This window comes from Aricia agestis, chromosome 1 (assembly GCF_905147365.1).
Source record: "Aricia agestis chromosome 1, ilAriAges1.1, whole genome shotgun sequence".
NCBI classification, from domain to species: Eukaryota; Metazoa; Arthropoda; class Insecta; order Lepidoptera; family Lycaenidae; genus Aricia; species Aricia agestis.
Genome location: NC_056406.1, coordinates 15211399 through 15233116, shown reverse-complemented (window position 1 = coordinate 15233116; position 21718 = coordinate 15211399). Strand labels below are relative to the sequence as shown.

The window sequence follows — 21718 nt, the reverse complement described above, 5'->3', positions numbered from 1 at the left end:
CAGAATACACCACTTAAGAATAATAGGATCCCACTGTTATCCACATGTTCCGAAACAAAGACGAAAGAAGTTAGATAAGAAGCCACAGAAGGGAATACTTATCAGCTATGATGCTGATGATGGCTACCGTATATGGGACAGCAGCATCTTCAAATTGATTCGTTCGAGAGATGTAATTTTTGATGAGAATCCTCTAATCGGTCATTCAGAAGAATCTGACGAGCCCATAGCCACACCAAACAGTACCGCTGATAAAATACCTAATACATTTGACTTCGTCATACCTCGTTAAATTGAAAGTTTTAAACCGGCCGTCATAGAAAACCAGCAGCCATCGACAAGCCACGATGAAGGTATAGCAGTTGAGTATGCTGCTGAATCATCGTGTGCAGAGAATGGAGCTGCTGTTGAAGATGACATGGCTGTGGCAAAACAGACATTTCTTGAGACGGAACAATCCTTTGATGACCCAGTATTCGAGCAAGAAGTTCGCGATGACATCGAATTAGATTATGAAGTCAATGATGCCAGTGAGTCAAGGGCAGACACCCCACTGACTGCATCTGAGATTGAAGCTGAAGGTAGGATGACGCTAAGAGAGCGATCAAATCTTAAGCCACTGGCCAAATATAAAGACTTTGTCTGCACCGTTTGTATGAATTCGATTAACGTTGAACATCGAATAGAGCCGAACACATTTAAGGAAGCAATGACATGCAAGGATTCAAATGAGTGGAAAAAGGCAATGGATAATGAGATTAATTCTCTAAAAGAAAATGAGACATGGGAGATGGTAGATTTACCTAAAGGCAGAAAAGCAATCTCAAGCAAGTGGATTTTTAAAATCAAGACAAATCTAGATGGTTCGATTGATAAATATAAAGCCCGACTTGTAATTAGAGGTTTTTCGCAGAAAAGGGGTTTGGATTATTATGAAACCTTCAGCCCTGTTGCAAAAACAAGCACCATAAGAGCACTACTAAGTGTAGCACAAGAAAACCTGTCTCTATCCCAGTTCGATGTCTCAACCGCCTTTCTGTATGGCACATTAAAAGAGGAGATTTATATGAAGCCTCCTGAAAGATACTCAAACAATGATGGTAAGGTTTGCAAGCTTAAACGGAGCCTTTATGAACTTAAAAACAAGCTCCGCGATGCTGGAACTCCACCATTACTGAACACATCCTCAAACTTGGTTTCAAACAGAGTCAGAGCGACCCCTGATTGTTTAAAAGAGGAGAGGGAAAGAGAAAGCTACTGATAGCGTTATACGTTGATGATGGATTAATAGCGTCAGCTAGTTCAATAGAAACTGAGGTGTTTCTGAACGAAATGCGGCAAAGATTCAAAATCACGACGAGTAACGGTTCCTATTTCTTAGGTTTAGAAATAAACCGGAAATCAGATGGCTCAATCAAAGTTGATCAGAAAAGTTACGCAAAGAAGCTTTTACAACGGTTTGGAATGCAGGATTGCAAAGCCGCAGTAACACCGATCGTAAAAGACAGCGTGCCAGGTTCAAAAGATCAGAATGATTATCATGACTTTCCATACAGACAAGTAGTTGGAGCACTCTCATACTTGATGGTTGGCACTAGACCAGATATTGCCTATGCGGTTGGAATAGTGTCACGCAAGCTAGATAGCCCAACAACAGAAGACGTAGCGAGAGTAAAGCGAATCCTACGCTATGTTAAAGGCACCATAGAGTACGGTATCACGTACAAGTCTTCCAATGCGGGCCAAGGCATAGAATGCTACAGTAACGCTGATCACGGTGGTGATCAATCGACTGGACGCTCCACCAGCGGCATAATTTGCCTTAACGCCAATGGTGCTATAGGATGGCAAAGTAAACGTCAGACTACTGTGTCTATATCGTCTACAGAGGCAGAAATAATAGCAGCTAGCGAAGCCGCCAGAGAGATTATTTGGCTTAGACGGATCGTCAAATTAATGCAGGCTAACACTCTGGTAGAGAGCACGCCACTGTACATAGATATACAAATGATCCACCTTATGAAACGCACCAGCGTACAAAGCACATAAAGCTGAGACATTTTTTCATAAGGCAGTGTGTCCTAGAAAAGGATATAAGAGTTGAGAAGGTTGATACAAAAGATCAACTGGCAGACTTTTTAACTAAGCCGCTATTCAAGCCGAGGCTTTCGGAGCTATGTAAGCTAGCTGGAATATACAGATAACGAACAGTTGCTTCAGAGGAGAGGGAATGTTAAGAAGGTCGCATATATAGTTTAGAACTATTGTCTATTATTCTTATGTATCCTAGCAACTGTTATTATTGTATTGTGAAAAATAGACTCGAATAAATAAAACGATTGTCGTAAGCAGAAATAAGTTCCATCTTTTCCTTACACATCTTAAAGAACTTGGACCGGAGAAATTGACATATGACAGCCGGTCTAACAAGGTTATAAATGAACGTGGGCGAGGGCGCTGCTGGTAAAGGAGAACTGTCAAAAATGGCGTTTTTTATATTATGATGACAGCGTTAGTTCCTTTTTTCGCCACGCGCATTTAAAACCTTGTCGAGCTCTATGGTTATGGTTAAATATAGCTAATAGCATAAACCTATAATAAGTCTATGGCTAATAGCATAAACCTATATATTAAATCTATGGCTAATAGCATCTTGATGGCGTCCATTTTTAACTTTAACCAAAGATTTGACATTTTGCATTGTAGTGGACGTTAAATTTGACGATAACCATATCCACAGTAAACTAAGTATAACTCATAGTATATATTATGTCTATGGTATAACTAGAGTCTGGCTAGCGAAAGATGAGACTGGAAAAAGGCGGCAAATTCAAAAAATCGACGTATAACAACCCTGTCTATAGGCGGCATTATAGTTTTGTTCTACGAAAGTAACTACGAAAAATAAAAACTAAGAAACCTTATATTCGTAGTTCAATTCAAATATTCTTTATTGTGCACACAATACAGAGAGAATACAAATATAAAAACAAAAATAATACATAGGTGTCAGAATGGCGGCCTTATTACTAGGTAGCAATCTCTTCCAGGCAACCAGAAGCGAAGGTGAAATTGCAGAAGAGATAAGTGTGCGTGTGCAAACAAAAGAATACAAATCTATTGTTAAGATTACCTATATAAACGAATATATATATATATATATATATATATATATATACTCTACTCTCTCCTGAAAACTTTCCGTACATGGCTTTCGCGATATAGTTACGTTAAAATAAAAAAAATAAAAAAAAACTAGATCGCCCTCTTTGACCCATCTTCGTCAAGGGTCGTTTTTAGCGAAAATGATGACGTCATGAGTGACGTCATAGCCGCAATCAAAACGACCCCGGTCGCCAAAGGGAACGGCAGAAGGGGACGTTTTGAGCGTTTTGGTCAAAATTAACGTCATCTGGAACGCAGCCATATATATATATATATATATATATATATATATATGATAAATATATATATATATATGATAATATATAGATATTATGTATATTTGTATATTAATTCATACAGGTATTCTTAACAATAGATTTGTATTCTTTTGTTTGCACACGCTCACTTATCTCTTCTGCAATTTCACCTTCACTCCTGGTTGCCTGGAAGAGATATATATAATTGGAATCTCGGAATCGGCTCCAACGATTTTCATGAAATTTAGTATATAGGGGGTTTCGGGGGCGATAAATCGATTTAGCTAAGAATCATTTCTAGAAAATCTCATTTTCATCAGATACCGAGCAAAGCTCGGTCAAACAGCTAGTATACAATATTACTATACATAAATACTAAATCCATACTAATATTATAAATGCGAAAGTATCTCTGTCTGTCTGTCTGTCTGTCTGTCTTGCTTTCACGCCAAAACTACTGAACCGATTGCAATGAAATTTTGTATACAGTTATTCTAGAGTCTGAGAAAGGACATAGGCTACATTTTGATGTGGGAAAATATCTTATTTCCATGAAAATATCGATGAAAATGAATTCGCATTGCGCGTGGCCAGCGCCCGGGATGAGCGGGTCCTGGGTTCGAGTCCCACAGGCGGAACAAAAAGTTTTCAATGTTCCTGGGTCTTGGATGTGTATTAAAATAAAATTTCAAAAATCTTAAATATATTTTATGTTTAATATTATAAAAAATCCAGAAATATATCGATGGAATGAACATTTTAGTTCTAATACGATTCAACAGATGGCGTTTTATTTTTTACTTTATTGTAACATAGAACTAATCATACTTATTAGTTAGTATGTTTTTGTTTATAGTTTTTAATACGTTAGAATATTATGTTTAATAATATAATAATAATAATAATAATAATAATTTATCTTTATTTCAGACCAAATAGCCCATAATGTAGCCTAACACTTACAAAACAAAAAAATAAAAAATAACAACAGATGTGTTAGTAGCTTGGTTAGTATACAATAATAATAATTAAGAGTTAGTATTTGTTAGTAAATTACTTTAACCTATTTCTTATTACTACTGAGGTGTACACTTGTCCAGTATTTTTGAAACGGGCTGTCAATTTTTCCAGCCAACGTTCTGAGGATACTGTTGGTACTATTTCTAAGTCTTACCATTGTAGATGATGTTCTTTTACGAATTATGGCAAAGAAATCATCAATTCTAGCCTGTGCAAACATCGTGGATGCGCTACAATACCGTGGCTTTCCCAGCAGTATCCTCAGCGCGTCATTGTACTGGATTCGGAGAGCATTGTAAGCCCGCCGCGTAAACCTGATCCATAGACTGCACGTGTAAAACGATTGGCAGAAGCTTTTAAACAGGAGCAATTTTATGTCATTTGTACAGCGTGCAAATCTACGGGCCAGCATATTGCAGCGGACTGCCAACGCTCTCCTTTCCCTCTCCAAATCTTCATCATCCCGCAATTATAATCACTTGGTATAATAATAATCAATCTAAGATAGATATACTTATAGAACTCCTACTGCATTTCTAATATATGACGTGACAAGTTGACAACAGATTAAGGCGCTCTAAAATAAAGGAGTTCGAGTGTACCGTGTTGGCCTATATTCCATCCAGAAAATATATCAATGCAATCAACATTTTAATTCTAATATATAAAAACAGATGGCGTTTTATTTTTTACTTTATTATTGTAACAGAACTAATCATACCTACTTTACTATATAATATTGTTTTTATTCATAACTAGCTGTTGCCCGCGACATCGTCTGCGTGGACTTTAGTTTATAGCGCGCGGTGTCAACAAAATTTGTGTCAAATTTAAAAACTTTTTAAAACCCTGATGGTACCCCTCTTAGGGCCGCGCTACACCGGAATGTCAGCGCTGAAAGTGCTCGCCTCGCATGGCAGCTCCATTCCGGTGTAGCGCGGCCCTTAATTAATCAAAATACCCAAAAACAGCTATGCAGTGTGCACATAATCTATACTAATATTATAAATGCGAAAGTATCTCTGTCTGTCTGTCTGTCTGTCAGTCTCGCTTTCACGCCAAACGCCAAAAGTATCTCTGTCTGTCTGTCTGTCTGTCAGTCTCGCTTTCACGCCAAACGCCAAAACTTCCGAACCGATTGTAATGAAATTTTGTAGATAGTCTAAAGCCTGAGAAAGGACATAGGCTACTTTTTACTGGAAAAAAGGGTTGTAAGGGGGTGAAAATGCGTAAATTTGTTCAAATTAAGTTAGTTCCAACAATTCATAATAGATGGCACCGTGCGTCTTCTACATCGCGCTGACGCTTGCTCAAAAGTCTTTCTATAAGACGTGGTATCATCTTACATTTAAGTTTCGATTTTTTTCGATTGTTATATCTATTCTACGGTATTAAATAACTCAGTACTTTATCTGTGCAGTGACGTAACCTTAAATCTATCAATGATAAATAGTTTATGGGTAAAGTTGTGTAATTGGAGGGCTAAATAAGCTTTAAAATTTGGCATAAAATATAAAGTTTAATATAAAAAAATGAAATACTTATTGTGTGCACACTGCACAGCTGTATTGATTTAAGGGGTACCAGGGTTTTTTTATAAAAGCTTTTGACACCAATTTTGTTGACATCGCGCGCTATAAACTGAAGTCCACGCGGACGAAGTCGCGGGCAACAGCTAGTTTATCATAAATTAATACTATATTTATATTGTTATAAATACGGAATAACGACGTAGAACAACACGGACATTCCAATAATTGTAACTCAAAACATACTCATGAATCATTATTTGAAATTTTTAAGTAGTGCAGTTTGACCAGATTTTTAAAAGAGTTTAACGATTTTGCAAGTTTTACATGCTTAGGCAAGGAGTTCCAGAGCTTAACACCGGTAACGACAAACGAGGAATCATAGTATTTGGTTTGATGCACGGGCATTTCTAGATGATAGTTTGACGCAGATCTTAGCTCCTTTACAGTGGCTTGGCGAAATAAAAATTTGTCTTTGAGGTATAGGGGTAGACTGGGATCATATATAATACAATACACAAGCGACAGGATACGAGTATCTCGACGAAAACGTATAGGTAACCGTCTTCGATATTCAGACACGTGATCGAATTTCTTTAATCCGAAGATAAATCTGCAAGATTCTGAAGTCGCTCGAGCTTATTTATTTGATCCTCGGTGATATTGGTCAAACAAGCATCAGCATAATCCAGAATTGACAGGAATAAAGATGCAGCAATTTTTATCTTGGTTGGGATAGGTAAGAGGTAACGCAGGCGACAGACAGAGAACCAGGTTGCATAAATCCTTTTACTAACTTCTTTTAAGTGGTGAGACCAAGATAATGTGTCATCAAAATAAACACCCAAATTTTTTACGCACTTACTAAAAGGAATAACAACATTATTTAAGCGTACGGGAGGCATACTGTTCCAGTCAATTCTAGACACAAGGCCAGGGCTACCAATAACAATTAGCTGTGTTTTCATAGGATTAACTACCAGGCCGTGACCCTTGCTCCAATCATATATCAATTCTAATTCCCTGTTAAAATAAGTAATAGTACCAGGCAGATTGAACAGAGAGGTATGGGTATAAACTTGAAAATCATCAGCATATAAATGAGATATTAAAGAAGTGGATCCCGTAATCGAATTAATAAAAATTGCAAAAAGAAGTGGGGACAGGACCCCCCCTCTTGTAGGACACCGGCAGAGATATAGCCCCAATCAGAAAAAGAATCATCCAACCTAACTCTCTGACGTCGACCAATGAGGTACGGATCAAGCAAACTACTGCTGTTGATAGATTGATACACCTTAGCAAACTCAGCAAAATGTCATGGTCGACTGAGTTAAATGCATTGCTAAAGTCTAATAATGCTAGCATGGTCAGTAGTACGACAGTATATATTAAGTCTATGGTCAGCAGTTTATTGTCCATACCGTAAAGAATGTCATCAGAGCTTTTATTAATGTCGTAGTGGTACTGTGCCCCCGACGAAAGCCAGACTGACAGGTACTTAGAATTACAAAGTTGGTAAGCTGGTGACTGATCAACCGTTCTAAAACTTTAGAGAGGAAAGGTAAGACTGAGATAGGATGGAAGTCAGACACCAACTTTGGTTTCGAGGTCTTAGGTAATGGCAATTTACATAAGCATCTTTCCAAGCACTGGGGAAAACACAAGTATCAATACAGTGATTGAAGATGTGGACCAGGATGTAGTGTTCGTACTTTATTTGTATAACTATCCTAATAGTTATAAACACCGTCTCGTGCTCACGGTAGGGTGAGACGCACGTCACTAGAGCGAGAGCCAAGGGCGAGAGCGGACGTGCGCCTGTGACCCGTAAATATCGTGTGTTGTCGAGCCTGTGAGACTCCTGGAATTGTGGTGATAACCGAGTACACTACAAGTGGCGACGATATACGGCATTCGAGGTAATTGATGCAATGTGTTTTTTAACATCTACTGCAGTGGCGTGACTTAGTACAAAGGGCGAGGTATCAGGAATCGGTAAATTGGCAAGATGATTGAGTGTATGGGACTTCTGAGTAGGATTGAGTGAACTAGTGGCGCAAGTAAATTGTTTATTCAATTCATTGGCGTTAATTGAGCAGCTCTTGTTGACAGCACTTTTGCCCACCCCAAGTGTTCGTAGATCAAAAATATAATTCCGGCTATAGACAGGGATGTTATACCAACCCTTGGTAGGTACTGCTAATATATATTCTGTGGTTATACGTTGATTTTTTGAATTTGCCGCTTTTTTCCAGTCTCATCTTTCACTAGCCAGACTCTAGTAAACCCATAGTAAACCATAGACATAATATAATGCTATGTAGTAAACCCACCCTAAAAAACTTGAAGCTCTACAACTCGGGCGAGTTAACTTGACACCTGGCTTAAATTTTACCCCTCCCTCGCTTCCCCGCGCAGCACCCCGCTCTCGTCGTACGCGTCCAGTAGCGTTAGCATATTATATCTGTTACCGTTACACGTGTGTTATTGAGTTTGCGTTTCGGAGTTATTTGTTAGTAGTTAATGGTTATTGTTTTTGGATTTTTGTTGAGTTTTGTTGTGTTATTTGTTAGTTGTTACGTTTGAACGTTAAATTTGTTAAGTTTTTGTTATTCGTATTAACGTTTGAACATTGCCGTGCGTCTGTGGTATGAATTAGCTACTCACGGAATATATTAATATGAAGCTAGATACAAATTATCGGACGCATCCATAAACCTCGTATTCCTGCTGGGGAACCCTTGGGCGAGTCCAACTCGTACTTGGTTAATACTGTGGTTAGTGTAGCCCTATAAAAATAACTAGTTCCGGTAACGTTATTTTTTTTTTAAATAACTTAAAATAAAAAAACTTTTTTTGCACTCAGTACTTAAGAGAAACGTCAATTGAACCAGGTGTCATGTTAATTCGCCCGAGTTGTACAAATATTTTATACTAGTATTATCTGTGCTTGAAGCCTTGAATGAAGGTCAAATTTGTCAAAGGCAAAATCAAAAACATAGGTAGGTACCTACCGTATTTATGTACGTTTACGTTAGGTTTTTTTAATTTTTACTAGGAAAATAATATATCATTATGGTTCTTTAGTTCAGATTTTCTTTCTACAAGAGTTTATCTTTCCATTATATTGTGTAAAAATTATGATATAAGTATTAGGTATAATAATTATAGTGGTGACAGGTAATAAAGTGTATGTTTGTTTGTTCTATCTTTTATCCTAAACCACGGTAAAGTCCTAAATAACAAACTGTATTATGATGTTCATAAGTATTTAAGAATGTTTACTTCCAAAGTTTTTCACTTCCTGTTAACTCCAAAATCAGATAGGTAGGGTCACATATTACTAGTATATATTTGGGTAGGTACATATATCTGAATGTACTTATGTAGACAAAAAAAGATTCTTTTGCAACTTTTTAGTTAGTAAGTAAGTACTGTTAAAAATAAATAAAATGTACATACTGCTACATTAATTATTACAGATATTTCACGATATGATCAGGCAAGGAAGCATTGATGACATTAATGCCCACCAATATCTAAAAATCTCAAATTATGAGGATACAGTGAGGCAATTAGATATATATTATGCTATAGGTAAGAATAAGAGCATTTACAAAAATAAGAAGTTCATAAAAAAATTTAAAGTATTTAATATAAGTAATTTTTTTTGTAGTTAAGCGGCAACTGTTAAGATTCCAAAGTCCTATAACAGGATTGTTCCCCGTGCTGTCATCAGATTTACACATTGGCAGTGTTAGAGACAGTATCTATTGTGCTTCTGCTGTGTGGGGCTTATATCAGGCATACAGGTAAGTCATTTTAAGTGATATTATATCCATTATTCTACATTTTAAAACTAGGTGCATCTGGCAATTGCAGGCAGTCCATTAATTTGTTCTGATATAAAATACTCATGCCTGTTTTCACCAACTGCCTCCTAACACTAAGTCAACAACAAGACATATCCTTCAAGATTTCACTAATTTTTGTGTGTCACATTCGTCCTTAGGCTGTAAGAACTTTTGCAAAACATTACTTTTTTTTAAATGTGTTTGTTTTAAGAGATATTTGACCTGCAAAGATGGCTAGGGAACACTTAGCGTTAGGAGACCATTGGTGAAAACAGGCATTAATCTGACATTAATAAATACAATTAACTATTCTTAAAAAAATATGCTGTCACTGCCAGCAGACAGCAGTATGGATTATAATAATGTAAGGGTCATTATGATGTATGAATGTGTAGAGTGCATAGTTCACAGTTCACATTCATACAATGCTTCTTTAGAGTTTAAAGTCAGTATGTCTTAAGGAACCGTAGAGCGTACCCGCGCGCAATAATTGTACTAGCTACTAAGTATTATACTGTGTAGAGTTTTAATATATAATTATCTGAGCCTACAAAGTTTTAATTATAGTCACCTTAGGACATACCTAACAATATCAAAATAATATCAAAAAAAGGTAATTTATAATATCAAAAAAAGGATACTAGTTTGAAGAGAGAATAATATAAGTATTATATTTGTTTAATTAACAATATTTTTGTCTTTCTTATTTTAGAGAGAATAATAATATATTATATTTGTTTAATTTCTTTTTTTTCCTCTACGTGAATCTTGCAATCAGCCTTCAGGCTATAAGCAGATGGGATGTTGGCTTCTTACGGCCATTCCCAATATTTGATCTATCTATGGTTTTGCCCTACTGGAGATAGGAATAGCTCACAATTGACATAAAATATATGTCTCTAATGTCTTATGTGAGTTATTCCTATCTCTAGTAGGGCAAAACCAGAGATAGATCAAATATTGGGAATGGCCGTTAGTGTAGGGTGGTAGTCCCAGTGGAATACATCCCTTTATTATTTAGTCAGTCATATGACTGACTGTCCTGGTCAAATATGTCTCGTCTCTTTTTTAGACAACGATTTATTTCTGGGATTGTTAGCTGTCCAGCTAGAACATTTTGATGGTTCTGGAGTCTACATTTGTATTTGCTAGCATAGGCAGTATGGGGTAGTAGGGACTTTATTTTAAATAGCAGCCCTTTGTGAAATTAATTGTTTAATTAACAATATGTTTGTCTTTCTTATTTTAGACGCATTGATGATGACAGGGGAAAATCTTATGAACTTGGTCAAAGTACAGTTAAATGCATGCGAGGAATATTGGAATGTTGGATCAAGCAGTCTCCAAGAGTTGAAGCATTTAAGACCAGACAGAGCGCAGCTCATGCCTTACATGTCAAGTTCCATCTTACTACAGGCGAGCCAGTTCTTGCTGATGATCAGTATCATCATCTACAAATAGATGTTATTTCCCTTTACCTGCTGTTCCTTGTTCAAATGATAACTTCTGGTCTACAAATTATCTATACACAAGTAGGTAGGACTTGTTAACATTTTATTGCATTGGCTAATTACGTCTAAAATTATTAAAAAATTGTTTTTACCACATGGTATAGTACCACAAATAAAATGGTAAAAAGCAAGATGTTTTCAGGTTTAAGATTTTAATTTCATTTCAGGATGAAGTAGCCTTTGTTCAGAACTTGGTATATTATGTTGAGAGAGCCTATCGCACCCCAGATTATGGCATGTGGGAGAGAGGAACAAAATACAATGATGGAAAGCCAGAGATCCATGCTTCATCTATTGGTATAAAATTAATAATTAAAATAAAAGTGATATACTTCAAATATAGAAGTACTTATATTTGAAGTTGAAACAACAACAAACTATGCATGCTATGAATTTTGCAGGCATGGCCAAAGCTGCTCTAGAAGCGATTAATGGTTGTAATCTATTTGGGGACAAGGGCGCGTCTTGGAGCGTCATTTATGTAGACATTGATGCTCATAATCGTAACAGGAGCATATTCGAGACCATGCTGCCACGAGAATCCAGTTCTAAGGTAGGTTCTGTTCAAATAATCTCAAAACCATGCTTAAAGATAATTATATAAGAATCGTAAACATATCCAAAACATAAGCATCTTATGATAAAATTAAATTAATTATATGAATAATAATCTTTAAAGATTTAAATTCTAAATCCTAATTGAGATATTGAGATGAAAATTGGATGTTGAAAATATATAAACATAAGATTCAAAAGTAAGTTTATTGTATTTTTTAGGGTGTTGATGCTGCACTGCTGCCCACAATTTCGTTTCCAGCGTTCGCAACCCACGAGGAGATTTTAGTTCAGTTAACGAAAAATAATATTCTCAATCGTCTCCAAGGCAGATATGGCTTCAAGAGATTCAGCAGAGACGGCTACAAGTGTGTGATCGAAGACCCCAACAGGCGATACTACCACGAGGGCGAACTGAAGGAGTTCGATGGATTAGAGTCCGAGTGGCCCCTGTTCTATGTGATGATGATCATCGACGGTGTGTTCAGGACCCTGCCTGATCAAGTTGAGGAATATCAGAAGCTTCTTAAATCGAGAATTTATATGGATGAAAATGGAGGTAAGAAACATGTTTTAACCCATCGATTCCCAAGCGGCCCTCGGCTGCTGCATAACAATTGAAACTCTATTGTGTCTGCGATTCCCACAATCAAGGTATTACTTTCTAAAATATAGTAAATACTAAAACTAGTGCTTTTAATATTAATTACTATTCAGAAACTCTTAATAGTAAGTAATATTAATAAAACGGTAATTAAAAACCAAACAACACCTCTCAAACTAATAACCTAAGCTGTAAAGTCGGGTAATAATTTAAACATTAAACATTTGATATTAATTAGGCCAAAACTTTTTTTTTTATGAAATAAGGGGGCAAACGAGCAAACGGGTCACCTGTTGGTAAGCAACTTCCGTCGCCCATGGGCACTCGCAGCATCAGAAGAGCTGCAGGTGCGTTGCTGGCCTTTTAAGAGGGAATAGGGTAATAGGGGAGGGTAGGGATGGGAAGGAATTAGGGGAGGGTAGGGAAGGGAATAAAGTAGGGGATTGGGCCTCCGGTAAACTCACTCACTCGGCGAAACACAGCGCTAGCGCTGTTTTACGCCGGTTTTCTGTGAGAACGTGGTATTTCTCCGGTCGAGCCGGCCCATTCGTGCCGAGGCATGGCTCTCCCACGTATAAACCTAAGCAACATTTAACATTATAATATTTCAGATCCTGTTATACCCTGGTATTATTACGTGCCTCGCGACGGAATAGAGAATGAACGCAATGAACCATATTCAGTTCGCAGAATCCCAGCCAGTAAGTATACAATTTTTCGGGAACTTTACTGAAAAAATGTAATGATAAAAAACTACGAATGATATAAAATGGATAAAAGTATTAAATTAATTTACGAAATTCCAGACAAACGCGATGAGAACGACGGCAAAGGTAACCCAAAATACTGCTAGATAATGCCTTCGTTTTGTTATTAACAAATTGATCTTTCAGCTTTTGCCTTTTAACTGCAGTCCTTTTTTGTGTTTTTTTCTCGCTTGCACTAAAACCTCTTTTGCGGATTTTCAAGCTCACGTGTATTCGAGAGATTTACGAAAAACGTACCATTTACAAGAGTGCTTGTTACATTACCTATATTCATGGGCGTACCGAGGGGGGGGGGGGCAGCCCCCCCCCCCCCCCCCCCCTGGATCATGTTGACGTCCCTACTAAGTCCCTACTACTTTCATCTATAAAAATTAAAAATAAAACGAATTTTGCCATTTGTTTGCATTTTGCAGTGCAATCCAGTCTAAGACTGGGTTGCACCAGAGGCGTGGGTAAAGTTAAAGTTATAGTTATAGTTAAGGTAAATTTAACTTTACCCTTAAATTTGCCAGGAGAAATTGACAGATGACAGCTGATCCAACAAGGTTATACGTGCGCGTGGGCGGGGGCGCTGCTGGTAAAGAAGAACTGTCAATAATTGCGGTTTTTGTATGATGACAGCGTTAGTTCCTTTTTTCGCCACATGCATTTAAAACCTGGTCGAGCTCTATGGTTATAGTTAAATATGGCGTCTTGATGGCGTCCATTTTTAACTTTACCCAAAGATTTGACATTTTGCACTGTAGACATAGTTGGTGCAATCCAGTCTAAGCATTGGTTAGGTTAACCTTATAGGTACTTATATAAAACCCGCAAAGGCAGTTTTAATGCCTACTGAAGTTTAATTTTTAAAGCTTATTTATGTAGAAATTAAGGTGTTGTGTATACTTGTATATAGAGGTTTTGTTATTTTCTGCGCCTATTAATTTGCACTACAAAATATCTTTATCGCCTCGGCACTCTTTCGCATTTAACTGTAAAGGTGAAACCGCATTAGGCGACACTACGCTGCAGCGGGGCGACGCGACACGCCGCGGTCGTTAATTTTATTTTATTTGTATGAAATCACTAGACGTTCCGCGCGGCTTCGCCCGTGTAAATTAAATATTTCACAGACAAATTAGAACACAAAAAAGCCTATGATCCTTCACGTGGTCTACTTCTTATCTCACCCAAATAACAGAAAAAATGCTCTAGTAGTTCGTGAGATAAGCCCTTTCAAATAATTTCCCCCATTTTTTTTTTCCACATTTTCCTGTATTTCTTTTTGCTCTTATTAGTCTTAGCGTGATAAAATAAGCCTATAGCCTTCCTCGACAAATGAACTATCTAACACTGAAATAATTTTTTAAATTGGACCAGTAGTTCCTGAGATTAGCGCGTTCAAACAAACAAAGAAATTAACAAACTCTTCCGTTTTATATTAGTATAGATATGAGGTAAGCTGCCGTCAGTGCTATGGAACGTGAAATTTCGCTCTGCTGCAGCGTAGTCTCGCTTAGTGCGGTCTCGCCTTTAACACCACTAACTTCCTTTTTATAGGTACTGCTATTAGTTTATACCTTACATGTTGATATTTTAGATACGGGTGGTCTGTTCCTGTGGGCGCAGTCTCTTTTCGTGCTGGCGCAGCTGCTGACGGGCGGTCTGCTGCACGTCAACGAGCTGGACCCGATCCGGCGATATCTGCCCTCCTACAACAGACCGCGACGCGCCGGACGGTACTCGGCATTCCAGGTGACTATATCTATATAACGCGAAAGTGTGTATATCTGTCTGTTTGTATGTTAATTCTTTACGCTTAAATAGCTTAACACCTGTTGTTGATGAAATTTGGTATGGGAATATTTTCCCGTCCCGAGAAAGAATATAGGATATTTTGACACTGGAAAACGGTAGGTACGGTTAACGCAGATAATAATACGAAGCATAACATACAATATTGCTTTGAGACATTACTTTAAAATAATTTTATAATCTGATCAAAACTCCTTTCATGCATCATACTTAAGGCGAAACCGACATTCGTAAGTACCCTTCTGTGTGCTTTTGAACTGTCAATATACGCTATAACTTTTATGGTAAGGTAACTAGCTAGGGTGGGGTGCACCAACTTACTAGAACTATACCTGTTACTTTAACTATAATATAATCTACTAATTTAACTTTAACTACAATGCAAAATGTCAAATCTTTGGTTAAAGTCAAAAATGGACGCCATATTTAACCTTATCCACAGAGCTCCACAAGGCTTTAAATGCATGTGGCGAAAAAAAAAGGAACTAACGCTGTCGTCATACAAAAACGCCATTTTTGGCAGTTCTCCTTTACCAGCAGCGCCCCGCCCACGTTCATTTAAAGCCTTGTCGGACCAACAACGTCTTCTGTCACATTCTGTGGATAAAATTAAGGTTAAAGTTAAATTAGCCTTAACGTTATAGTTAAGGCTAATTTAACTTTAACCAAGCCTCTGGTGCAACCCACCCTTAGTAATCTGCGCTATTTGTAACTAGTTTTATTAGTAGGGGAAATAACGTGTTTACGGTATACCGATGACGTTCTGAGTGCAGGGTATAGCGACGGACCTGGTGGTGCAAGTAGTGCTGATCGCGGAGTCGATGCGGCTGCAGGCGATGATGGGCACGTACGGCATACAAACGCAGACGCCGCACGAGGTCGAACCCGTGCAGGTGAGCCGAGGCTTTTGTTAGTACGTTTTCGTTACATGATTTCATACAGTGGCGTAGCAAAGAGAAGGCGGCGGGGCCGGCGGCCCGCACCCACCCGAAATCTCAAAAATAAATCGCTAGCACAAAATCTTTTTCGGGGATTCCTCCACTGCACTAGCTCAGCTCTCTGTATAATTCGGGGATTTCCGCATAAGAGGCTGACGCTGTCGTAGGGGATTCCCCGTTCTACAGTCGCGATCTTTTTACTTTCGATGGGGTGACTCCACCAACTTCCGCACCGGGTGCCACCCGAGGTGGCTACGCCACTGCTTTATGTATTGGATCATAATATTAAGTTAGTGTTGTGACATTTTTATTCACAAAACTAGTTTTTTAGAGAATGAGACTTTTTATTATTGTATAGGTAAATTCATGATGTCGGGGGATTTCTTACAGAAATGTAGAAGTCAAAAGTAACTCTTTAAATGCTCTTCATAAAGACTTTATATAATAGAAGATATTACTTACACACATATAAAACACACCCTAAGGGCACGTTCAGTCGTGTGTTCTGACTTCTGCTGTAGCGTAGACCGTATGCGGTATGGAATAACAAGCGCGGCACGCGCGTCTGAACGCGCCCGAAAGTTGTATCACTTTTTTATACAGCCTACTACAAGCATTTAAACCCAAGTATTAATATGATTTAAGTCATAAATGCATTGTTTTCAGATATGTAGCTCCACTCAGCTGGTGCATGTGTACCGGGAGCTCGGCCTGTGTCCCAAGTTGAAGCTGACTGGGCGCCCCATCAGACCTGTCGGTTCTCTCGGTACTAGTAAGGTGAGTGATGTCTTTAAAAGGTATTTTACATAACTTTAACATTGATTGGCTGAAATGTTATAACTGATTCTTTGTAGGTCTAAAGTAGGTACTATATATTCTGTACATACTTAATTAGACCTACAAAGAATCACTAACACACTGGTATATGACTTATAATTTTTAATGATACAAACTTTACAAAAAAATATTGCAGATATATAGAGTATGCGGTATGACGGTGCTATGCTACCCGCTCATATTCGAGGTCTCCGAGTTCTACCTGTACCGAGACATGGCCCTGCTCATAGACGACATCAAAACCGAGCTGCAATTTGTCGGAAAGTAAGTTGTTATAATAATAAATTCACTGAAATTATAAAATATACAACGCGAAAGTGTGTATAGATGTTCCTCGCAATACAGTTTATAATATCTTCAGTTTCTCCACCAACGTCAATTTTGTGAAAACTGTCGTCAACGATCGATTTTTGATATCACTACATAGTATAAAACAAAGTCGCTTTTTCTTCCCTCATGTCTCTTTGTTCCCTTTAATCTTTAAAACTACGCAACGGATTTTGATGCGGTTTTCTTTAATAAATATATTGATTAAAGAGGAAGGTTTATAGGTATAATAACATTCATTAAATAGTGGAGAAATACTGTTATTTTTGCAGTGTCTAATCTGATGTCGTAAATAATTTCATTTTTTTCCGCTTACATTGCAAACGCAGGCTGAACCCTACGAGATTTATCAAAATAATGTACGAAGTATTGTACGCAATGAGAAATTCAACAGAAAACTTCGCGATGGTATAATATGTCTATCTCTTATGGATATCCCAAAATAACATTTTTTGTCATTTACTTTTGACTACAAATAATGGCTAATTTTCGAAGCGATTTTAAGCAATCCTTATTCTAATAAATACTTTAAATACCGTACATTGTAATGTTGATTTAATATAGATCTCTATGGCCCTTTACAGCATATTATGATTTAAATACTTAAATATTTTCGAAGATATTATAGCTACAGATATTTTTATTTTTTTAATTCATCCGGTAATCGGACGACTAAGATTTATTTTATTAGGTACTATTAGGTATTTATTTATTCATTACACTCTAGGTTTAGGGTTGCTGAGGATTCCTCTTCCGCTTCCTCATAATGAGGAAGTTCCGCAATATTTTGGGTTCCTCAACCGTTACCGCATCCTCATAAATAAAAATAAAAAAATCCTCTTCCGCTATCGCTTCCTCAAAATTTAAGAGGAATTTATGAGGAATTTCACTGCGCATGCGCGTCGCGTACGGCGTATCCAATCATAGCAACGCACGCGCCAAAGCGCGAGGAGTGTATCATTCACTCATCTTTTTAGGGCTCCGTACCCAAAGGGTAAAAACGGGACCCTATTACTGAGACTTCGATGTCTGTCCGTCTGTCTGTCACCAGGCTGTATCTCAATAACTGTTATAGCTAGCCTTCTGAAATTTTCACAGATTGTGTATTTTTGTTGTCGCTATAACAGCAAATATTAAAAACAAAATTAAATCAATTTTTAAGGGGGGCTCCCATACAACAAACTTGATTTTTTCGGCTTTTTTTTTTTGCTCGTAATCAATCATGGCAACAGGTACGCACTTGAAATTTTCACAAAGTCCTTAATTGTATGTGTAAATTAATGATTAATAATAATATTAAAATAAAATAAAAAATTCCATACAAAAACACAATTTTTGGCCTATTTTTTCTCTATAACGGTACGGAACCCTTCGTGCGCGAGTCCGACTTGCACTTGGCCAATTATTTTTGTGTGCGTGTGTTGTCTATTACTGAGCTCCTCCTTAATTAACTGCTGGACCGATTTTGATGATTCTTTATTGTGTGTGTTTTGAGAATGGTTTAGATTCATAGTTTGGTCCACTGGAAAATGCCCTTTTAATTATTTTTTGTGTGATGTATGTACCTAGTTATTATGTATGTACAGACTGAACAATGGCTTTTGTTTTGGGTCCGCTAGTATTTATAATTTCCTATCATCCCATTCCTCATCCGCTTCCTCATCCGCATCCTCATCCGCATCCTCTAAATTTGCGCGTGACAATTCCTCTTCCTTCTCCTCTTCCTCATAATCACTTTCTCAACAACCCTATCTAGGTTTTAGGCCTCCTTTTTTCTTAGATTGATTTGAAAGGGCTGACACTATAACGATGTTGCCACTTTTTAACCTTTTAATCCCCAAGCGGCCGGATCCGGCCGCCACAGATTATACTGCAGCCATTCCGTCTACACCCAAGCGGCCGGATGTGGCCGCGCTCTTTCGTTCGATTGAATTACGTATTTCGTTGACTTAGAGACTACTTTTGTATGAAGAAGTTTGGTTAGTTATGATCTACGATAAATTTGCCACATTCTGCATGCAAAATATTATACAATCTGTGGTCGACGAATATTTGTCAGTCATTTGAAAATCGTGAATTTTTCGTGTGTGTTCTGCCATGTTGTGTTGTTTGTTTGATATTATTGATGGATTTAACGAATGTAAGTAGTAAAATAGTTTAATTTATTAATTATAATTTATAAATAGTTTTAGATAATCATTTGAAAGAAATACTTACATCGTAATAACTTCTAGTTTACACGAGAAAATTTGGTTGTTATTTATGTGATTTGAACGCGATTTGTTTAATATTTTTGTAAATAATTGACGTTAAAAGCGTATATTATCGTGTACAAAACGATTTAGATCCTAGTAATAGTATATAATGGTATCGTTTTAGTAAAATAATCAAGATAAAAATTACCTATTTATAACGGCTTTTTGCCGGCCGCAGCCATTTTGAACTTTATTTGTATTGCACTAAGGACGAAGTTTGCTTGTGTATAATACCAAAACCGGTTTTTATTACTCTTATCTCTTATCTGTTTATTGATAACAAGTTAAGTTATTTCAAAGAATTGTTTACATAAACAGTTTGTATAGCTCTGTGTTATTGAGATTATAATAATGTATTAATATATTTGTTGCGAAATAGTTAGAAACATAGATTTCAAAGTTTACAGTGATGAGACAAATATCACATCTGACTAAATACTATATTATGATGGCTTGATAGATAGAAAATTTAACATATATTATAATATTTTTCACTCAAACATAAAATATGGATTAGATGTAAGGTTATTACATTATTTGTACAAAGAGGGTAGGCCGGGTGCCATTTTTTTTTTGCAAACCACGTACCCTACATTTTTGCAAAGATTTTGGCACTTACTGAAGGGTTAATTTCTTCACTTTCTTGACGCACTGTATGAGTGTTCTGTGTTGTCGCAGATATTTGCGATGCGATGCGAATGGGGTTGGCAACTGTCAAAGTGGCGCTATAGTAGCTTTCACCTTGTAGTTGTCAAAGTGTATGGAATTAAAAGGGAATTTTCGATTATTTTAAATAAATAACATGCCTAAGATGTGTGAAGTCCCGTTTTGTAAAGAAATAGGTGCCCACTATAATTCCCAAAAGATCCTAATATGGCTAAGATGTGGCTGAAAGCTATAATAAGGAAAAACTTTAGGCCCGAAGTTAGGCCCCATAAAAATGTAAACATTTCCATGATTCCGTCTTCCAAAACATAAGTATTTATCAGGTATGTTATTATTTTAACTATATTTTGTAAGTAAATCATAATATATAAGTAGACATAGTTTGTTTCCACACATGTTTTTATAATATAAAATTATTATTTTAGGTCTCGAGAATCAACACAGATACACAGATACAGATACTACACATACCCTGCCCAAAGAGCTAATCATTCATACTAGCTCATACAAAAATAAAAATACTATTAAATTTTTAGTAGGCTCAACCCCAGGTGGATAATTGTTCTCAAGGGTACGGCGGAGCAACAAGTGACCGTCAAAATATGATACAGTGAAGTCCTTTAATAGATAATTAGTGTCAAGAAGGAGACTGTATTATAATGGCAGACAGGGGTTCTAATGTTCAATCAAATCAAATAGGTATTGAATCTTTGCAATAAAAAACATAATATTTACTATTAACATACCTACTTTTTTAAAAGGCAAGTCACAAATAGCATGGGTTTTGCTAAAACATGACCAGAAGCTTGCCAGGCAATGTGTGCACATTGAGAGATTGATAGGTTTAACAAAAACATACAAAATTTTACAAACTCTTTTTATGTGCCTTTAGCATCAGAAATACTTTTTATTTGTTTTATGTTATGTAAGTTTAGGGAATGTATTGTTGATGATAAAAAGTACAAAATCAATGTATGTTTTATTTATATGATCTTATATTATAACAATGCTTTAATCCAGTTTCATCACATTAATGCTTTATAATTAATATATTACAGATATAGCTGAATAATAAGTTTTTGTTTCTTATAACTAAACTTGGTTTAGTTATAAGAAACAAAAACTTGTTTACAGTTAGATTCCTGTGCTATTCCACTTTTGTGAAGCTTTAAATTTACTTCATATTGCAGCTGCTCCATAGTTTTTTTCAATTTACTTTAATAAAGGTATTTTCCCCCATATTTGAATCCAAATCCTCTTGCTAAAACAAGGTAGGTATCGGGACTCACACAATGCCTTAGCTTCACTTATTTTCTTGTCATCACTAAAAATAGTAATAAAATATTATAGGTGATTATAGGTATTTGATTGAATTGTAATGAAAATATTTGTACTTATGTACATGGGCTATATAAGTACTTACAAGCAAAATTACTGTTGTATGGTGAGTTTGGGTTACATGAGGTAACAATGAACTAGCATTTATGTCCCGATATGTCCTAACATGAGGAACTTCCATCACATCGTCAATGGACTGATTCTCTGCACTTCCAAAATTGAAATTCCGGTCGTAAAGTTCCAATCTACAAGGTGAAAAAGTTAAGAATAAATAACAACAACAAGTTATAATTCA

General features: G+C 36.7%; 1 protein-coding gene across 6 annotated transcripts in view; it reads left to right on the top strand.

Annotated features, from left to right (window-relative positions):
- The window catches only part of LOC121727578 (probable phosphorylase b kinase regulatory subunit beta), a 56572-nt gene that overhangs the window by 12789 nt on the left and 22065 nt on the right, over nt 1–21718 (top strand). For 2 of the 6 annotated variants that reach the window (XM_042115495.1, XM_042115488.1), the window contains exons 2-13: nt 9457–9571; nt 9651–9786; nt 11078–11360; nt 11507–11636; nt 11741–11892; nt 12117–12453; nt 13110–13199; nt 13305–13331; nt 14848–15002; nt 15836–15955; nt 16667–16777; nt 16974–17101. In XM_042115495.1, the coding sequence (XP_041971429.1) occupies nt 9457–9571; nt 9651–9786; nt 11078–11360; nt 11507–11636; nt 11741–11892; nt 12117–12453; nt 13110–13199; nt 13305–13331; nt 14848–15002; nt 15836–15955; nt 16667–16777; nt 16974–17101 (1784 nt within the window). Of the gene's footprint in view, nt 1–9456; nt 9572–9650; nt 9787–11077; nt 11365–11506; nt 11637–11740; nt 11893–12116; nt 12454–13109; nt 13200–13304; nt 13332–14847; nt 15003–15835; nt 15956–16666; nt 16778–16973; nt 17102–21718 lie in introns of those variants that run through there. The other 4 variants (XM_042115503.1, XM_042115511.1, XM_042115518.1 and 1 more) reach the window with 4 other exon arrangements.